At 30.3% G+C, this 14,596-nt stretch overlaps 1 protein-coding gene across 2 annotated transcripts in view; it reads left to right on the plus strand.

Moving 5' to 3' along the window:
• The window catches only part of LOC139524342 (multidrug resistance-associated protein 1-like), a 63,402-nt gene extending 52,101 nt beyond the window's left edge, over window positions 1-11,301 (plus strand). For both annotated transcript variants that reach the window (XM_071319109.1, XM_071319110.1), the window contains 2 exons: window positions 330-524; window positions 8,287-11,301. In XM_071319109.1, coding sequence (XP_071175210.1) covers window positions 330-524; window positions 8,287-8,401 — 310 coding nt within the window. In that variant the 3' untranslated portion in view covers window positions 8,402-11,301. The remainder of the gene's footprint in view (window positions 1-329; window positions 525-8,286) is intronic.
• Window positions 11,302-14,596: the final 3,295 nt, after the last annotated feature.

Genomic DNA, 14,596 nt, shown 5'->3' on the forward strand with positions numbered 1-14,596 from the left:
GATAAATTATCGTTTTGAAATTGATGCAGTGTGAGACAAATCCAACATGATGTCCAATGGACATATTGTTGTTTGTACCTGTCAAAGAAACTTGAATTTGTATCTATTTTGATACTTGTTTACATATTTTCCCAAATGCAACAACCATGGATTTTCAATATGTAAAAATATAACTAAGACAAATTGAAAAGCTAACTTCATGTAGATCAGATATTAATATGATTTCAGCAGGTATGAAAAGAAAAATGGTCTTACTCCAATGAAATTTAATTTTAAAAATAAATTACATGTTTATTTAATTAAGCTCTTTTTTGCTTATTTACTTTTAGTGTTGGTCAAAGACAACTTATTTGTTTAGCGAGGACATTGTTACGTAAAACAAAGATTTTAGTTCTGGATGAGGCTACTGCTGCTGTTGACATGGAAACAGATGAGTTAATACAGAAAACAATTAGAGAAGAATTTAAAGACTGTACAATACTAACTATAGCACATCGTCTCAATACTATACTGGATTATGACAAGTAAGTGGATTATCATAGAAGTAAAGTAGTTAATGTGGAAACATTTATTTTTTTGTGGGTACCAATTTTAGTGGATATTTATTTTCGTTGTTTTGGCAAAGTCTGCATACATTCCTTTAGAAATTCTGTAATTCATCGAACATTAAAATCGTGGTTTCCCTGTACTTACGAAGTCTACAAAAATTGGTATCCGATGAATATTAATGAATCCACAGTTAGTCTATTTACAATTTGACCCGATTTGTGCTTATAATGTGCAATACAACGGAAATAGCTCATGGAGTTTTGTATTTTCATGGCCTTTCAATTTTGCCATAGCTCTGTCAATTTCCAATGTTGTCCACCCTTTTTTACAACAATTTAAATGAAGATCTAAATCAATATTCATTTGACTAAGATTTAAAGAGTTTTATGAGCAGTAAGAAAAGATAGATTTTGTTTCTTATTTAATTTTCAAACTGAATGACTTTGAAAAAAGATGAAAAATAGAAAATATGAACCTGGTATATTCATCAAACTTTAATTTTAAATTTTCATAACAATTGTTATACTGTGACAACAAACTAGAGATAAAAATAGATATTTTGTATGGCATCCTATTTCTATTCAATTTTCCTTATTAAGATATAATAATTAATATAATACATGACAACTACATGAGTCATTTCCATACCACAGTATGACAGATTGTTATTGACATTGTTTGTTTACATCTCAATAATCTACATGTTCCAACACAGACCAGGTGTCAACAATGTACATAAGTGGTGATTTATAGGTATACATGGAAATTCTTTATAGTCTCTCCACAGATTAATTATTTTATCTGGTCATTATTTCTTTTAGAGGGGATTTTTTTTAAATTTTTGATTAATTCCATTATTTCTTGCTTCAAAGGAAAGATTGAAATCAAAACAAACAGTAAAACATTTACCTATACATGAAAATTCTTTATAGTCACTCCACAGATTAATTATTATATCTGGTCATTATTTTTTTAGGGGGATTTTTTTTTCAACTTTTGATTAATTCCTTTATTTCTTGCTTCAAAGGATAGATTAGAATGTAATCAAAAAGTAAAACATTTAAATTATTTTTTGTCGATTATATTGAGTTTTATATCTATCATAGACTTTTATTTTGATTGATTATAGACAATAAAGACAAATTATGTTGTTTACAAATTGATAGGATGATTTCTGCCTTGGTGGTTAAAGTAGTTATAGTAACCAATGAATTTTCTAAAATTATGCATTCCAAGGGTTTTGAAATCACTTTTATACATATTCATTAAGCCACTAGCAGTTCGAGTCCAAAAGAGATGTATAATTATCTTTCAAGAGACATATACAGTGTAACCTGTCTAATCTGACACACTTGGAGACCAGAAAAAAATGTCGAATTATGCAGGGTGTCGGAATACTCATTTTTTTTTCTGCATGGATAGTCATATTTTGGGACCATGAAAATGTGTCAGATTAGGCAGGTTACACTGTATGCTAATAATTCAGTTTTATATGTCTTGTGAATGTTCTTGAATTGAAGGACATGCCCTTTATTATGCCCTTTTCAGGCTTATTGGATATAAGGGGTGTCTATGTTGTTTTTATGTTATTGGTTCATTTTTACTGAGTTTTTTCAATATTGTTATAGAAGCTGTTACAAATAAATGTCACTACTTATCTTAGAGGGGGGATGGACCTCTATAGGGACTCTGAGACCAGGTGTTTTTAAGCTCAGGAATTCAAGATTGATCCTTTCAGGATCCAGGAATCTTTTTTTCGAATTTGGGATGTCAGGTTTAAATTTCTATAAATTCGGGATCTCAGGATTTCATGTTTATAAGCCCAGGATTTCAGGATCAGGACACCTCTGACCCCCCCTCATCTTACATAATAAAAAAGGCTAGTAGAGGCCAGTATACAAATTGGTGGACTTTAATTTATAATTTATGCAGGAAACATTCTCATAAAATGTTTTAAAGGTTGTGGTACAAGTTGAAGCTATTACAAGTATTAATACAAGGAAGAATTTTGACACACATTTGGTTACAGTGTAAAGCATTCAATCACATCTTTGGTATTAACATAAGTCAGTATTTAAATTTAATTAATTTGACCTACAATTTCTGATTGACTCTTGATTATTTTTGTATTGATGCACATTCTTGATTATTTTTGTATTTATGCACATGTCTTTACGGAGTAGGAGCCAAATAGGTCGACATGTCTTATTAGCAGTCTGAAAATACATCATGACTTTGTTGATTAATTCATTTAATAGAGGTTTTCTGTTTTGAGTATTAAAAGGTTTATTCTATTCACTTTAGAGTTACAATAAAAAATGAAATATGGTCCATTTCCTCTGACAATCATTCACCGTATACATTTAGGAATCGCACAAAATCTCAAATATTTGAACATACTTCACTTTTAAGAACCTCAAAGGGAAATATCATGATTTTTAACTTATGGTTTAAATATGTTCTGACATAATGACATAAGATATATATTCACAAAGTTTTATCGCTATATGTGCAGTAATAAAGGAGAATTCAATATTTAATGAAAAAATATTAGCTACTTCCTGTAAGTTGTGATGTTTTCTCCTGGTTTTTTGCATGACGGGATTAAAAAATACAATCATTAAGGAGGCTCGAGGGTATAAAAATTTCAGAAAAAAATCAAACATTTGTTTTTCATTACAAATTTTATTAAGTTCCTTTTGTAGTTGTTACTTTATCATATGGTACAAAAATCGTTCAAAACAATCAATTCGTGTTGGCCCCAGATGACTTTCAAAATGTATACTTCATTGAAAAAGTTCCAAATTATCTCCCTTTGGTGGATCCTGTCGTCGTCTGTCGTCGTCTGTCGTCGTCGTAAACTATTTCAAGAATCTTCTCCTCTGAAACTACTGGGCCAAATACTTTCAAACTTTAACTGAATGTTCCTTAGGGTATCTAATTTATAAATTGTATCCGAAGTTTTGATTTATCAACAAACATGGTCGCCATTGCTAAAAATAGAACATAGGGGTCAAATGCAGTTTTTGGCTTATAACTCAAAAACCAAAGCATTTAGAGCAAATCTGACATGGGGTAATATTGTTTATCAGGTCAAGATCTATCTGCCCTGAAATTTTCAGATGAATCAGACAACCCGTTGTTGGGTTGCTGCCCCTGAATTGGTAATTTTAAGGAAATTTTGCTGTTTTTGGTTATTATCTTGAATATTTTTATAGATAGAAATAAACTGTAAACAGGAATAATGTTCAGCAAAGTAAGATTTACAAATAAGTCAACATGACGGAAATGGTCAGTTGACCCCTTTAGGAGTTATTGCCCTTTATAGTCAATTTTTAACAATTTTTCGTAAATCTTAGTAATCTTTTACAAAAATCTTCTCCTCTGAAACTACTGGGCCAAATACTTCCAAACTTTAACTGAATGTTCCTTAGGGTATCTAGTTTATAAATTGTATCCGAAGTTGTGATCTATCAACAAACATGGTCGCCATTGCTAAAAATAGAACATAGGGGTCAAATGCAGTTTTTGGCTTATAACTCAAAAACCAAAGCATTTAGAGCAAATCTGACATGGGGTAATATTGTTTATCAGGTCAAGATCTATCTGCCCTGAAATTTTCAGATGAATTAGACAACCTGTTGTTGGGTTACTGCCCCTGAATTGGTAATTTTAAAGAAATTTTGCTGTTTTTTGGTTATTATCTTGAATATTATTATAGATAGAGATAAACTGTAAACAGCAATAATGTTCAGCAAAGTAAGATTTACAAATAAGTCAACATGACGGAAATGGTCAGTTGACCCCTTTAGGAGTTATTGCCCTTTATAGTCAATTTTTAACCATTTTTCGTAAATCTTAGTAATCTTTTACAAAAATCTTCTCCTCTGAAACTACTGGGCCAAATACTTCCAAACTTTAACTGAATGTTCCTTAGGGTATCTAGTTTGTAAATTGTATCCGAAGTTATGATCTATCAACAAACATGGTCGCCATTGCTAAAAATAGAACATAGGGGTCAAATGCAGTTTTTGGCTTATAACTCAAAAACCAAAGCATTTAGAGCAAATCTGACGTCGTGTAATATTGTTTATCAGGTCAAGATCTATCTGCCCTGAAATTTTCAGATGAATCAGACAACCTGTTGTTGGGTTGCTGCCCCTGAATTGATAATTTTAAGGAAATTTTGCTGTTTTTGTTTATTATCTTGAATATAATTATAGATAGAAATAAACTGTAAACAGCAATAATGTTCAGCAAAGTAAGATCTTCAATTAAGTCAATTTGACCAAAATTGTCAATTGACCCCTTAAGGAGTTATTGCCCTTTAAAGACTTTTTTCACAATTTGTTCATCATGTTGACTTACTTTAAAAAATCTTCTCCTTTGAAACTGCTGTATCAATTTCAGCCAAACTTAGGCTAAATGAGTTTCAGAGTATCTAGTATAAATTTTATATTTTATTTCCTTGTATGTCAAGAAACATAGCTCCTATGGCTAAAATAGAACATAGGAGAAGATGATTATTTTTTTTGGCTTTTGAAGAAAATAGGACGATCCAAAAAACATTTAAATAAATTGAAAAGCCAAAATAATCATTGATGAGAGATTTAACCAAAAGAATTAAGGTGAGCGATTCAGGCTCTTGAGAGCCTCTTGTTTAATATAATTTCCATATAAGCTGTATTTAAACTAAATTATTGTAAAATTTTAGCGATTTCTGTAATAAATTTCTTTTTTTATTTCGATATTACCTTTATTTCTCCTATTACTTCAACAGAAAAAACCCACCTTTACAAAAATGTATGCTTCTTTCGAAGGCAGATTGTGAGCGCAAATGAACGGTGACCCCACTTTTTTATTTTATTTTTCTATTAACTATAAGATAAAGTTCATTTATAGAAAAATATAGAGAAATCCTATATAAATGATTTAGACCCGCGAACCCCCTTAAAAGTCTTGGTTTTTAATCATATTTTAACGTAATCGTAAGTGCGCCTATGACTAATGCTATATCTAATAACCATCCGATAATAAGAAAATAAAACACACAGACGTGCAGTTGTACACATTCATCAGATAAATTTTCTATGTTAAACGTATATATTCCATTAAATTTTTTAGACAACACAAAAAGTTATATATTTTTTTTAAATAATGATTTTTTCGGACTGATAAGGTGAACAAATTAAAGTACATTAATCTGTAAAGACAATATTTTGGTGTACTCGTATTGACCTTTAACTATCTCAGCTATGACTAGGTTTATTTGATGTGTGTATTTATGGTTCTATGGCAATACTCGTGGAGTTAAAAGGTAAAATGTTATTTGCACTTCGGTATTTAAGTAGGCCCCTAGGGCACACCTTACCAGGTGTGAGTGTCTATTCGGATCAGTGGATTATAAAACAAGAGGCACCATTTAATACACGCATTTAAAATACATATTCAATTTCGTGACAAATAAAAATAGATCGCCGTGGATTTATTTATAATTATATTTGGTGCTATTATTTATTTGAATTCAAATTAGTTAATTTACTAAGAAATAAACAATTTTCGGTTAAAGTTGGGAAATTAAATTCATGTGTCAGAATGAAATGATATACACCTCTTGTCCTTTATTTATGTCTTAGATGTCTTAGGGGTTATTAGAAATAGCTTAACCAAAGCATTTTGATTGTCCTTATTAGGCAAAAAAATGTACGAGAACACTTGAAGTTAGACTTTTGAAAGCCATATATTAATTAATATCGTTAACTATCAGAAGATAACTCTACCAAAGAGGAATAGAATATGTACAAATAAAGAGAAAATACTTCTGTTTTTAAATCTTTACGCATTTATGACTAATTATTGTCATCTATTATTCATTTAATGACGTAATTAATACCCCTAAAGCGGACAAGCAGTTTGTTCTTTAAATTTCTGTTATTGAATAACACGAAAGAAAATAAATCCTGAAATTAATTTGAAACATTGATGCTCAATAGTTTTCCTGGAAAATATTCACATTCCTTTGGGATAATTAGTGTACGTCTAGTGGCATATGATATATATTACATGCATGTCGGAACAGGAAATTTGGCTTAAAGTACTTTCAGAACCATGTTCTCATTATTACACATTATACAATGTTGACGAATTTCTTCCTTTGTTCGAGAACAATCTAATTGAAATATAAATCTGTGATTTTACTATGTCTATAACTTCAATGAACCAAAGCTTGGAACTAATTCTCATATAAACAGTTTAAAAACGACAGACCATGGTTATTTATAAAAATAATAACATTTTCTGTATTAAGTTAGTTAATCGGGTAAAATAACCATACGATTGACAAGATATCGACACGCAATTACGACTACATTGGGTTACTGTCGTTTTGGTCCTTTGTGGTTTATAGACATATATCGTGGTTTCTAATCGGACAAGATCTCAAAATGACGGCACGCAGAGGATTGATACTCTAAATTTAAAATCGATGGTGATCTCTTATCTAGCAGAATAAAACTTTAATATCCATGAAGTTGAGTATTTTTATACAGAAAGGACATTGGACATATTGTTATTTGGATGGAGAGTTGTCTCATTGGCACTCACACCACATCTTCCTATATCTATATAATATCAATTTTTGATTTTTTTGCAAAGTTTCCCTTTAACTTTATTTCCATATTGGTACAATGTCCAATTAAAAATATAGTAAATTAAATAAGGGGCTCCATTCTTGGATACTAGACAGTTTTAAACTTGGATTTGGTTCCAAAGGCTCTGCTTCCTAATTATAATCAATTTTAAACACTCAACTTATCCATTGAAATATAGGATCAAGTGAGAGTAGGATACATCACTCTTGTTTGTTTTTCTCAGTAAAAGAGGTTTTGATGTCAAATAAATCTTACATCATTCTACAAGTACTCATTTTACATTTTATGCGCCATTAGTTGATTTATGTAGATCGATATTTCACATTTTTCTGTCACTTTAAAAGTATATAAGATATTTGTGTGAAGTAATTTTGATAAATGAGTGAATAATTGTTTTAATTGTGTTTATTACCGAAATAAATTGTGTAAATGAATTACACTTTAATAGATATATAATTTGTTGAAAATAAAAATAATTGGATCAACAAGGAAATGGCATGTGATAATCTATCCATCATTCAAATATTTTTGAAATAGTCCAATAAATGGTGTGATTTCAAGACCTATAGGACATCTTGAATTGATTGATATGTATTTATTATTAAAAATAAAACAACGTTACAGTTGTGAACATGGTTAATAAAATATAAAAGTATTTGTGCAATGTTTATGCTATGCTAAAACTTTGTATTCATTTCTGATATATGAAACAAATTCTATTTTTCAATTTTCCCCTTTTACTTTTGTTATCCATCATTTTGATATGTAGAAAAAAACTATTAAATATTGTAAATTCATATATTTTTGCTCATATTTTATTATTTGGATTGTTGCCTTATGGACAAAAATACAAGATGAATTATTGTGGTTTCACTAAATATTGCATACAAATGATACTGCTTTTTTTTGTTTGTTTGTAAAACCTATCCTTTTGCAACAATAAAAACATCACCTACTCTTCTCTGATTTTCACAACCAAGCATTAAAAAATGAGCAAGTGAGAGATTTAATTTTAATTAGATTGCTCTGATTTTATAATTATCTATTTCTAGACTTGTATTAAATTTATCTATGTATTTGTTTTCAGAGTAATGGTACTAGACCAAGGTTTGATAAAAGAATATGACTCACCAGACAGTCTATTAAAGGACAAGACAACAGTATTCTATGGAATGGCCAAAGCTGCTAACATTGTCTCATAAACCATTGTGGGAATCGGTATCATTCCTTCTACTAGGAATTGGATTTGTTTTGAATGTTTGGATTGTGGTGATAACTTATTTTCTTCGAGAATTACAAATGAAAGAGTTAGTACTGAAAAAACTATTACCAATAGTAGTATTATGATTTTGATCAGGTAACCTATGGATCTTCTGATTCAATTGGCTAATCTATGGACCTTCTTATTACGATTTGGCTAACCTATAGACTTTCTGATAACAAGGTTCATTAAAGGAGATCCATGTCTGCATGATATTAATGTGCCATTAAAACAACTACATCCTTGCTGTTGTTGATCATGTTGAGAAGTCTTGTTTTGTTGTTTTGTACAAATGTAGAATACTTGTAGTGCTGACTTGTGTGATATGTAGATTTTTATGTAGATATGTGTTTGTTGATAGTCTTCCTTAATCTTGTTGAAACCAAACTCAGCCTCTGTGCTTCCCAATATAACAAATCTGTGGTTTGATTGAATGTGGTGTAGTTATTGCATTTGTCATATAAAACTGTATCATCACTGGATTTGTAAAAAAACAAACCAATGCTTAAATTGCATGGAATAGAAAATGTGTTCCCAGAAATAAAAAAAAAGACCAGCAAAAGTAATCTTTACGTGTTACACATTGTGGTCAATTTTTATAACAAAATTTTATTTTCTATTTAGTATTTTTTTTTAATAGCCAAATTTAAGTGAACCATATAGAAAACTAGATATTGTATTTATTCAATGGACAATTCAATTTGCAAAAATTTAAATGGCCAGGTAAACATGACCTCATTCTGGGGAAAGGTTTTATTTTTTTCGTAATAAAAAGATACATGCATTTTTTTTTCTTTAAGATCATGACATTTATTGAAATGACTAGGATTTTCAGTTTTCCTATTGAAGGTCAGTGGTTTTCTCCGGACACTCTGTCATCCTATCCCAATAAAAATTGACCACCATAAAAATAGCCCAAAAGTGGCGCTAATAAAAGTGTCTTAAAACACCAACAATCAATCTAATTAAAAAATATTCAAATAATGATAGAGCTAATTTGGCATCTTAAGTATCAAAAATATTTTGTATTCTGATCTTGTGACACTACATTGTACAAATGTTATGTATTAGAGAGTTGTGTGTTATAAATGTTTGTAATGTATTTCTAAGGCATTATATACTGTGATTATATAGTTTATAATTATTTAATCAGAGATTATTTAAAAATACATGTAGTGATATATTTGTGTAGTAAATGTAGGATTGCAGATCTGATGAAAGACATGTCTTTGTCCATTTAAGACTAAATTTGGTTGACTAAATGTTAAAGGCAGAGATTTATCAGGGTTGCATTCAATATCGTAGCTGCTATGTAGGGCTACATAGATTTTGCCTACTGAATGGTAAGCTAGCCCAGCCGCTAAGTTCATCTAGATAGCATAAAAATTTCATCTAGAAAATCCAAAATGGCGTTATATTGGTTATTATTAATGATGTAGGTTGGATAGCCTAGCTATCGATCATATTGTTCTACATAGATAGATATCTAAGATGGCTATACTAGCTGCTACAATATTGAACGCAACGCAGAATTGTCAAAAATTGCTTGGTGATTACTATATTTTGAATGGATACTGAGTTTACCATGCCTGAATATTTGCGTCATATGAAAAAAAGGTAGTGCATATTTAATTGTTTACATGAGGTTGAGTGTAAATATTATTACAAAGTTAAGTTTTGTGTTGGTGCAACTATGTGTTAGTTTACTCTGAAGTGCTAAATGAATTTTTATCAAACTTTATTTTTATATATTCTATTATTTATATATTTCTGCTAGAAATACATATTATGATTGTATTGTAGTGTAAGGATTTTCTGACAACTTTTTGCTGTGATATTACCATTATATTTTTACAGATACATAAAAAATGAAATAGAACACTAGTTTTGTTTTGTTCAAAGTTATTTTCTAGAATTTCCATGTTAGGGAAACTGATATTTTTGAAGAGTGTGCTGAATGAAGAATAGTCTAATTTAAATGAATCAGGGTATTAACTGATATAAACATAGATTCACTTTTTTGAAATATTGTATTGCCTGTTGTAAAAATGAGTCGATCATAATATAAATAATATGATATAGTTTCCATCAAACGGGAAGATGTTTCTCTGTTTAATACTGCAGTCATTTTTTTCTCATTTAACGCATTTTAAAAAACATCTTAATTGAATTGTACTGTTCAATTCCAACATGAGAAATCTCTTTAATTGTACATGATAGGTTATCAGAAAGAACAATACTTAATTTGTTCTGTAATGGTTAACATAAAAAAAATAGATGATGAAACTTATAAACAAGTATATTTTTTTTCTGAGATGATAAATCTTGAACAAATCAGGTTCTCAGCTAATTTTTTTCATATTGAAGTATGGTAAATTCTGTATACAGCTTATCCTTATGTTGAGTATTCAATATATATAGGCAATCTAAGTACCATAGTCATAATATATTATATAGTTATTTGTGTTTCAATGCCAGTTATCTGTAAATACATAAATTCATATCACAAATTCAGGGTATTTCTTCTTTTTTAATTTTTTAAACATTTTTGGGTGATTTGTTTTCTACTTATAATAAATAATCAATTAACTTATAAGTAAACTGCATCTGGAATATTGTATAGTGAGATAAAAAGATATAAATTAATAAAAATATTTTCAATAAAAAATATAAAGTAATTTGATATGCCTCAGATTTACCACCTTGTATAGTTGGTTACTTAAGAATTATTTCATGTTGTTCAAACTTTGTAAAATCTATCTTATATTTGAAAAATTGTTATTCTTGTGTTTGTTTTCATTGAATATAACAATGTATTATTTTTATAGATAAAACTTAAAATTATAGAAGTTGTCAAGTTTTATCACTATAAGAGATGCTCTAGCCCTATACTCATGATTTAAGCATGTATCTATTGCTGTGGAATCAAACCCTTCAAGTTATTAGATCTTTCCAGAGTTTCCTTTTAGTTTCAGTTCAATGTTCTCAAGTAGAAATGCCATGGTTTTTAGAATAGTTCAAGAATAGGACACTTGAACAGGTGTACAAAAATGAATGTTTAAAGATTAAAAAAACTGATTTTGTGCATTGCAAGTATGGTTGTATACATGAATGGTTGACATCACACCAGTCAGAACTTACAACAGAGAAATTTCTTCAATGCAATTCTTCACAGAAAGTTCAAAGCTTGGGTTAATGATATGGTCTTTGCATCAACTTGTTAAATATTTCTTTGACTCCAAAGGTTTCAGGTGTTTGTCGAGCCTGTGACTTTTGTCGCAGAAAGCTTGACATAGGGATGCCTCATGTTACGAAGTTTCCGTCAGTCACATGTCCAATGACCTTGACCTCATTTTCATGGTTCAGTGATTACTTGAAAAAAAGATAAGATTTTTTGTAATGTTAAATTCTCTCTTATAATAAGTAATAGGATAACTATATTTGGTATGTGCATACCTTGCAAGGTCCTCATGCCTGTCAGACAGTTTTCACTTGACATCGACCTCATTTCATGGATCAGTGAACAAGGTTAAGTTTTGGTGGTCAAGTCCATATCTCAAATACTATAAGCAATAGGTCTAGTATATTCGGTGTATGGAAGCACTGTCAGGTGTACATGTCCAACTGGCAGGTGTCATCTGACCTTGACCTCATTTTCATGGTTTAGTTGTTATAGTTAAGTTTTTGTGTTTTGGTCTGTTTTTCTAATTAGTAATACTGTATGCAATAGGTCTACTATATTTGGTGTATGGAATGATTGTAAGGTGTACATGTCTAGCTGGCAGGTGTCATCTGACCTTGACCTCATTTTCATGGTTCAGTGGTCACAGTTAAGTTTTTGAGGTTTGTTTTTTTTTCTAATACAATATGCAATAGGTGAACTATATTTGATGTATGGAAATATTTTATGATTAATATGTCAGTCGCGCATGTTTTATTTGACCTTGACCTCATTTTCACGGTTCATCACTCAGTGATAAGTTTTTGTGTTTTGGTCTGTTTGTCTTAAACTATAAGCAATAGGTCAACTATATGTGTTGTATGGAAGAATTGTTAGCTGAACATGCCTGCCTGGCATGGTTCATCTGACCTCATTTTCATGGTTCAGTGGTCACAGTTAAGTTTTTGAGGTTTGTTTTTTTTTCTAATACAATATGCAATAGGTGAACTATATTTGATGTATGGAAATATTTTATGATTAATATGTCAGTCGCGCATGTTTTATTTGACCTTGACCTCATTTTCACGGTTCATCACTCAGTGTTAAGTTTTTGTGTTTTGGTTGTGTTTTTTTTGTACGGGTATGGATAGTAAACCCAATATTGACAGAAACAAATGCCTGTGGGAGAAATGATATAATTTCTAATGAGATGACTCTCCACCAAAATTTGAATGGAGTGGATGTAAGCAATGATGGGCAACCGTCAAGCCTTCAGTAAGGAGTACTGGGTCATCTCCGTAGTTTCTCACAAGTAAGATGGTTAAAAATTTTAGTACGTTCAATAAAGAGAAAATATGGAATAAGAAAAGAAGTTATAAATAGCAACGTGTCGAGTAAAACCGAAATTTCAAGTTATATCCACTCAATGGTTGGAATCAGTCTGGACTTAACTTCAGCTCCTATAAGCATTTGACCGATTAAGGGTGCGAAATTCTTTGAGCAAAAGCCTATATAAGTCAGTCTATCGCGGAAAGTTCACAGAATATATAATAAAAAAAAACATGAACAGAGCCTTCGAATAATTTGCAACATATTTAGAGAATGATCACTGAATGTAAGGTTTGATACATAAAAACTTTAACAATCCCTACACAAGAATACTTTTAGTTACTAAGCATTCCCAAGAAAATTATAACTTAATACAGCCAGAGACACATATATGATAGATATATTAAAGTAAATAGGTGAAATCAGGAATTACACATAATTACTTAAAATTTTGGAATCAGGAATTACACATAATTACTTAAAATTTTGGAATCAGGAATTACACATAATTACTTAAAATTTTGGAATCAGGAATTACACATAATTACTTAAAATTTTGGAATTACATGTAAATCCCAAAGCACTGACTTAATTAATTCCTTAAAATCCCAGCTATTACCAGTTATATCTAGTTTTTATACGACCGCAAAAATTGAAAAAATTTTGGTCGTATATTGGTATCACGTTGGCGTCGTCGTCGTCATCCGAATACTTTTAGTTTTCGCACTCTAACTTTAGTAAAAGTGAATAGAAATCTATGAAATTTTAACACAAGGTTAATGACCACAAAAGGAAGGTTTGGATTGGTTTTCGCACTATAACTTTAGTTTAAGTAAATAGAAATCTATGAAATTTTGACACAAGGTTTATGACCATAAAAGAAAGGTTTGGATTGATTTTGGGAATTTTGGTTCCAACTGTTTAGGAATTAGCGGCCAAAAAAGGGCCCAAATAAGCATTATTCTTGGTTTTCGCACAATAACTTTAGTATAAGTAAATAGAAATCAATGAAATTTAAACACAAGATTTATGACCACAAAAGAAAGGTTGGGATTGATTTTGGGAGTTGAGGTCCAGACAATTTAGTCATAAGGGGCCAAAAAGGGGCCCAAATAAGCATTTTTCTTGGTTTTCGCACCATAACTTTAGTATAAGTAAATAGAAATCTATGAAATTTAAACACAAGGTTTATGACCATAAAAGGAAGGTTGGGATTGGTTTTGGGAGTTTTGGTCCCAACAGTTTAGGAATAAGGGGCCCAAAGGGTCCAAAATTAAACGCCGCTTTGTTTGATTTCATCAAAAATTGAATAATTGGGGTTCTTTGATATGCCGAATCTAACTGTCTATGTAGATTCTTAATTTTTGGTCCCGTTTTCAAATTGGTCTACATTAAAGTCCAAAGGGTCCAAAATTAAACTTAGTTTGATTTTAACAAAAATTTAATCCTTGGGGTTCTTTGATATGCTGAGTTAATTTTTGAAAAAAAGGCAGGATGAGACACTTTGGGTAAAAAAAAAAGGCAGGATGAGACACTTTGCAAAAAAAAAAGGCAGGATGACAATTTAGGTAAAAAAAGTCAGGATAAACTAATAAAAAAAAAGGCAGGACCGAATAGAGTGAAAAATAAAAAGGCAGGACAGAGATT

The sequence above is a fragment of the Mytilus edulis genome, chromosome 5 (genome assembly GCF_963676685.1).
Source record: "Mytilus edulis chromosome 5, xbMytEdul2.2, whole genome shotgun sequence".
Lineage (NCBI taxonomy): Eukaryota > Metazoa > Mollusca > Bivalvia > Mytilida > Mytilidae > Mytilus > Mytilus edulis.